The sequence below is a fragment of the Marmota flaviventris genome, chromosome 8 (assembly GCF_047511675.1).
Source record: "Marmota flaviventris isolate mMarFla1 chromosome 8, mMarFla1.hap1, whole genome shotgun sequence".
Taxonomy (NCBI): Eukaryota; Metazoa; Chordata; class Mammalia; order Rodentia; family Sciuridae; genus Marmota; species Marmota flaviventris.
In genome coordinates, this window is record NC_092505.1 from 132,023,310 (window position 1) to 132,030,315 (window position 7,006).

The 7,006-nt window shown below is 44.1% G+C and overlaps 1 protein-coding gene across 1 annotated transcript; it reads right to left on the minus strand.

Moving 5' to 3' along the window:
- Nucleotides 1–210: 210 nt before the first annotated feature.
- Nucleotides 211–3,126, minus strand: Iqcf3 (IQ motif containing F3). The gene is made up of 2 exons (XM_027933892.2): nucleotides 3,022–3,126; nucleotides 211–603 (listed from the first exon to the last, which is right to left on the minus strand). Exons 1-2 carry the CDS (start codon nucleotides 3,124–3,126, stop codon nucleotides 211–213), a joined length of 498 nt encoding a protein of 165 aa, XP_027789693.1.
- Nucleotides 3,127–7,006: the final 3,880 nt, after the last annotated feature.

Sequence of the window (7,006 nt, forward strand, 5' to 3'; positions counted from 1 at the left end):
TTTGAATGTGGAACCAGACCAAGAAGGCGTCATAGGAACTTGTGGGGGGGGGGGTGGAAGAGATCTCTGAATTGAAGACTTTCCCCAAGTAGAGGACAGGGTAAAGCCTGAATCCCTGAGGTCCTCCTGGTTGTGGCCATCAATAAGAATCACAAAATCAAGTCAGACATTTATTGAGGCACTGGAGCCGATTCTTGATGCTGCAGGCCTTTAGATTGATACAATTTCAATGTGGAACTCTGGTTCCTTGGAAACAGCTTTACTTGGTACCTGCAGAACTTCATTGTTCTGGAAGATAAGGTTGCTCTCTGGGGTCTGGAACTCAGGGAGATTTTGGACCAGTTGGCAATATTGACGGCACTGCCACATTCGAAAACAGGACTGGAGCTTGACAGCTGACTTCTCCTGGATTACATACAGCCTCAGAAGTAATTTCTGCTGCTTATATGCGCGCCTCAGCAGGATCATCCTCCACCAGCCCTGAATCATCCAGGCCCTGAGGGCAGCGACAAGCAGGGTCCGTCGTACCAGGTGGCCACGCCACCAGGCCTGAATCTTCTTAGCTGCCTTAATCCTTCTTTTGCGGCGTTTTTTAAGGCGCAACTAACCAAGCAAAGCAGAGGATGTCCAGTGAATGTGTCACCGTCAAACACAGGGCAGTTCTCTTAACAGCCCTTTCGAAACCTGGTGGTTCTGAAAACCCCAGAAAGCTGGGTAGAGTTTGGCCTCCACTTCTGTCTTATCCATGGGTGTGGACATACCTGTTCACCTTCTAAGCCACAGAGTCCTCATCTATGAAATGGGGGGGTATGCTTGCCTTGTGGATTCACAGGTTCATGGAGCCAGGGCAAATACTTTCTGATCCAGAAGTCCCTCTGCAGACGTGAAGACCCAAGGGATCCTCACAAGGAAGAACCTCTGCATTTATGGGCTGCATCTCAGTTCTAACTCAGCCTGTCATGCTGCCTCCTACAGCCTCCTGTGGTGCCACAGCCCTCTGGGGTCTTCCCTTACCTCGCTTCTGTGGATGTCTGCTCCTGCCTCTCTGTCACTCCCTGTCCTTCACCTGCCTTTCCATTTCTCATCGCACTGTGCCACCTTCCATATGGTCTGTGCACAGTTCACCCAGGATAAGAGGGGACTTAGGGGACAGGAGAGCAATGCTGAGCCAACCCTGTGGGAGCAGAGATGGCTCCTACACTTCTAGGGACCCTAAGGTGAAGAGGGGGAATCAAAGACCTCTGGTTTTCTCATGCTTCTTGGTTCCACCTACCTTCTCTTGCCTGTTGTTCTCAACTATGTGTATTTCTGGACCACATTTCTGCAATCAAAATGATGAGGGGGCATAGGTGAGGACAGCCTCTGCGCAAAATCCCCACAGCCCCAGGGCCCCATTTTTTTTCCTGGGCTTCCCTCTGACATGGACATTTCCCCATCCCTGGGGCAGTGAGTCTGATAGAGTCTTACACAAGCTTTAGAGCCCATGGTGGGGGGCAGATGCTCAGGTGGTCATCCCCCGCTGGTGGCTTTTCCTCTGATCCCATCAGGGACAGGATGGGTGGTGGAGGAGATGGCCATGATGTCACAAGGGCAACTGTTACCCAGGGACCAGGTTGTTTTCTTCAGGCTTACAAATAACGAATGGAGAGAAAACACCTGCCCATTTCCCCTCCTTCCAGGGATAGATGGGAGTCCTCAGGGACTGAGTCTGCTCTGGCCCACGGATGACCTCTCTGGTCTGTCCCACCCTTGGACTCATCCTATCAGTCAGAAGCAGAGTAGTCCATGTTTTCACAGGAAGGAACTACTCTGGGGCTCCCCACTACTCTGACTCAGGCTGGCTCCCCATTTCCCATGCTTTTCTACCATGGTGCCCTTCCTTGGGAGGGGGAAAGCCCTTCTTTCAGTGGGTACCTCATTGATTGTGGAGAGTGAATAGGGGTCAGAGAAACACTCCTGAGGTACTTCAGCCAATCTCTACTCCCCTCCTGTCTCGGCTTAGCTTACCAACCTGTGTTCCGTAACACAAGCCCTTCCATTCTGTGTCTGAATCTTCTTGGGACAGAGAGATTTTTCCAAAGAGAAGTCACTGTGTATGAGAGCACTTCCCCAAACACTGTAGAGTCCTCGAGTGATGGCAGTGGTCATGTTTCAAGGGCCCATTTGTACTCCAGCCTTCTGCAAACCAGTCATCTCTGGCTGTTTCCACTGCCACTTCTGACTGCATTTCCCAGCCGAGACATGGCCTCCTCATTCAAGACACTATCACCTTCCCACATGGAAGGAGAGCTGGTGGCTTCTGTCCTTCCTCAGACAACCCAGTTATCTCCCTCACCTTCCCATGAGGAGATTTGAAATTGAGGTCGGATCATGATTTCGTCTTTATGTTGTTGTGACCATGCGACTGTGACTGAGGGCCACGCTGGGGGCACATTCCAACTCCCCATTGTTTCCCGCACAGCATCATGAAATCCCTTTTCATGAGGACAATGTTGACATGTATACAATTTGACAGAACAGGCACTGACTGACCAGGGACCCACGACCAGCATATCTCCTGTCTTCTGCATTGATGAGTTAAGATCCCTGTCACCTCCAGTGATTCTCTACAGCACCCTGCCAAGATCAGTGGCTTGTTGATGTCACCAAGCAGCTGTGGGAGATATCTTCTAGGGTACACATCCTGCGTGGCCCTGCTGACTCATAGGACAGGTTACTACTGCATACCACTAGGTCTAGACCGATTGCTTTCCACAATGGCACTGCTAGCCTAACCTGTGCCCAGCTTCCTGTTTTTTTGCTGAACATATGATATTTTCATATGTGTTTCTCTGAAGAGGGACTTGACACTGTACCTGGGCTCCAATCCTGGCAGAGTCTCCTGCAGGCTGAATGCACGTGGGCAAGTCTTCTGGGCTCTTCGCATCTGTCTCCTGCCTCATGAAGAGACAGCACCACCCTCTTGTGGGTCTAGGTGAACTCATGTGGGTAAAGAGCCTGGGTGGTGCTGGGTCCTGGTACCTGCTCAGTGTCTTCTAGCTCTTTTCTTTGGTGCATATTGGCCATTGGCGTCTCTGTGTCGACTGGCCCATTTTGTCTTTGGTCTGTTTTTCTACTGACATCCATTTTTCTTGTCTGACTTCCTTGGATAAAAGTTTTGCTAATACCCTTTGCCAGATGGTTCTCTGACTTTTACCTTTTTCGTTTTTTGTTCTTTCATTCCACAGACAGCTTTAATTTTCGTTTGAGGTCTCCTAACACTTAACTTTAATTTTAATATAAAAAAAAAAAACTTCATGAAGCTAGTTTTAAAAATTTACTCTACATTGCTCACAAGTAAGTAAAAAAGTGAAAAGCAACTGGCAACCTCCTGCCTTATTTCCTCCCAACAATTTCACCTATGGCCGAGACAACTGCTTTTAACTTTTATACAGTCCTGTGATTTACCTCAACTACATGCTCTATTGAAAATTTTTAATTTTCTATCTTTGTTCTCCATGGTCTTCTTTCCATGCCAATAAAGACTGACCTTTCCTGCCTTTCTCCCTCCTTTCAGTATAATTATAGCCACACTTTTTAAGGTAAAATTAGTAATTAGTGTCACCTCACTGTGATCATGGATACTGTTCAAGGCTCAACAAGGGTATATTTCCATTCATGAACTTCCCGTTCTTCTTGGAGCTAGTGATTACCTTGTTTCTATGAATTCTTCCCCAAACTATTCACAAACTTGTTATTGGAATAATTTCCTTTTTTCCTGGAGCCCTGTTGCCTTTCTCTCATCCGCTTTAGCTGCTGTACTGCCATGTCATGTTTCTATAGGGCCCCTCACCATTTTCTTTCCCTCTCCTGGGAAGACCCCCTACTATGAGATTCCACATGTAGCAGGTTGGATTTCATCCAGGATGCAGAGCCCCTATAGGATAAAGGATGACTGTAGTAATTAGACCTTATTCAATTGTGCCAGCAGCTGAGAAGAGAAGGTCTGGAAGCACAGAATGACAGACCAAGGAAAGGCCACTGGGCAGTCCTATCAAAGCCCTGTTGGGTGACTTAGTTGGAACTTCCAGGCGAACCAGACACATCCAATCGCTGATATGACACTGTGAAGTGGAAGGTCCGGAGAGGTCCAGGAAAGCTTTGCCTGGCTGGGTACGTAGTCAAGCATCATGTGGTTGGACTGGGGTGCATTTGGTTAGTAGGCAAGGAGAAGACATGGTTGCAGAACTGGGAAAGGAATAAAAACTAGAAGGGTCTGGACATATTTCTATGTGTATCTGTCTCCATTCCTCATTGCAGGAATGCCTTCTGCCTCCCAAGTCTAATGCAAGTTCCCATCTTCCCACTCGATCCCAAAGACAACAGGGACAAGCATTCTGGAAAATGTAGTTTTTAAACAAATATTTTCTCATCCAGGGTGGCAAGCTTTCTGTTAGATTCTGATTTACTGTTTACGCTAAGATCTTCACTAAGTGAGAGGAACACAATCTTACATACCAGGTCTCCCTCTTTTTTGGATGTCACATCTAATTCTCATAGAGCAAATTCATATCATTCAACTCTATGAAAGCTTCCCAGAAAAGGGTGCATGGATATAAATTAAGGATACTTGCATGTCTGAAAATGACTTCTTTCTACCCTCAAATCTGATTGGTGACTTTATGAAGTATCAACTTTCAGATGGAAAGTTACTTTCCCTCAGAATTTTGAGGACTTAATTCTAATTTCTTTTTAAGTCTTATTTTAATTATCTGTTTCCTTTCTCTCCAAACTCAGACCTATTTTTTTCCTCTCTGGAAACATTTAGAAACTTCTCTTTAACCCTGCTATGAAGGTTCAGAATGAAAAATATAGAAATGATATCTTCTCCCTCCCTCCCTTCCTTCCTTTGCACATTCATTGTGTTGGACACTTGATTCCCTATTGGTATAGAAATTCATATCATTCAATTCTGGGAAATGTTCTTGTATTTATTTCTTGATAATTTCTACCCTTTAATGTTCTTAATTTTCTGCTCTTAGAAATTCTATTAGCCAAGCCAGGTATGGTGGTGCACAGCTGTAATCCCAGTGACTTGGAGGGCTGAAGCAAGAGAGTCACAAGTTCAAGGCCAGCCTCAGCAACTTAAAGAAGCCCTCAGCAACTTAGTGAGATGCTGTCTCAAAGTAAAAAAATAAAAAGGCTGAGAATGTGGTTATAAAATACCAGTAGGAAAATACTCCTAGGTTAAATCCCAGTTGTTGTTGTTGTTACCTCTTCTGTCCCCAGTGTTATTTTTTTTTTAAATTCCTTTATCTTTGTTTTTGTCTCAATATTTCATGTTAGAAACTTTATACAAATGTTGATCCTTGGTTGCCTATTTATATATAAGACTTAAGTAATGACATTTATATGTAAGACTTACTTCAGAGAAAGTCAACAAACTTGGGTGTAACTTTCTCTGGTGACATTCAGTATAGGTTTGATAAGGCAGAGAGTTAGGTTTTGCTTCCGATGGGAATCCCAAGTATCTATAGTCATTAATTCTATTCTTTGGTGTTTCTGATAGGTCATGTTAACGGCCCTGTTTTCACACCTTTTGTTATTAGACTTTTTCTTCCCCAAAAGAGATGGGATAGCTCTTTCTGTATCTTTGGTTACATACGTGACTTGATTGGCCAATAGAGTAAGGTGGAATGGTTTTTGGTGTGCAAGTTTGGGCTTGGCCTTGAAGGGTTTTGCATATTTACCTTTGCTCCTTTGCACTTCTTCCATTGCAAGATAACAGCTTGCCAGGAAGGCTGGGTGGGAGCAGGAGGATGAGAGTCATGGGGAGCACAGTTTCCCCGGCTAAGCTACTGCAGCTTATATAACATGTCACCGGAGCCTAGAAGTTTTTATATGCAGCATTAGTGTTGCCATATGTGACTTAGTTGGCCTTACCCTTTCTGCCTGTGGAGGCCCCTTGGGAACAGGACTTGTAAAAGGCAAATACGTCTAGAAGATTGTGGTGCAAGGTCATTTTCGTTGGCTACAAGTGGTGTCTTTGGAACCAAAGAGAGCACTCAGCTCTTCTTAAAATTGAAGGTGTTTATGCCAGAGATGAAACTGAATTCTACTTGTACAAGAGATGTGACAATGTACACAAAGTGAAAAACAACTCAGGGACTCCTGCACTGCAAGTAAAAGCCAAACAAAACCTGGATAATCTGACCATTGAAACAGTGGTGTGGTTCAAGTCAAATTCAGAAGTTATCTTCCTGCTAAAGCCATTGTTCATACAATCCTTGTATGTACTGTGCTCCTTAAAGATCAGAACTAAAGAAAAGTAAATAAACAAAAGTGGATTTGTACTTTTGTAAAAAAAAAAAAAAATGGATTTATTCCCCCAGAGGTCAAAATACTCCAGAGAGTGAGCCTAGAATTTTGGACTAGAGAGTAGGAGAGTGACACTTGACTAGAAGCCCTCAGGATGGGGTTAGAGGACTCTTTTTTTTTTTAGTCTGCACATTTCCACTTATTGCCTGTTTTTTGTATGGTGCTTCACCCATGCCCTCAGTCATGACTGAACTCTCTAAGTCCAGAGGCCGTCTGATTCAATGTGTGCAGAAAATAAAACTTTCTGTCAGGTTACCCTGCTGGAGGTAAGAAGGAAGAAAAGAGTGAACCCAACAAATCCATAAATAAATATTTATTGCACACCTCAGATTCCTCAGAGGTGGTTACCCCCCCTTTGCACACTACGTTATTCTTGTGGGTTTTGTAATGCATTTTAGTGTGACTGAACATATTCCTTTCCCTTGTCTGTTCTTCAAAATACTTGCCTATAGCAGACTTTCATTTTATATGAATTTTTTTGCATCAATTTGTTAATTTCCCAAAACTCTAGGGTTCACTTTAATGTTATTTTATTGGAGTCTATATTTAACTGATTAACTTGAAGATAATAAATATATTGCAATATAAAGTTGTGTCAATGAATATAGTATATCTAATTATTTGCTCTCTTTTATATATCATTCTGAGC

Excerpts from the sequence above, each read along its gene's own strand:
- Iqcf3 (XM_027933892.2), bottom strand. The coding sequence starts at position 3,126 with ATGGATGTCAGTAGAAAAACAGACCAAAGACAAAATGGGCCAGTCGAC. Across the intron at positions 604-3,021 it reads AGCTAGAAGACACTGAGCAG|TTGCGCCTTAAAAAACGCCG; the intron begins GTACCAGGACCC and ends TTGCTTGGTTAG.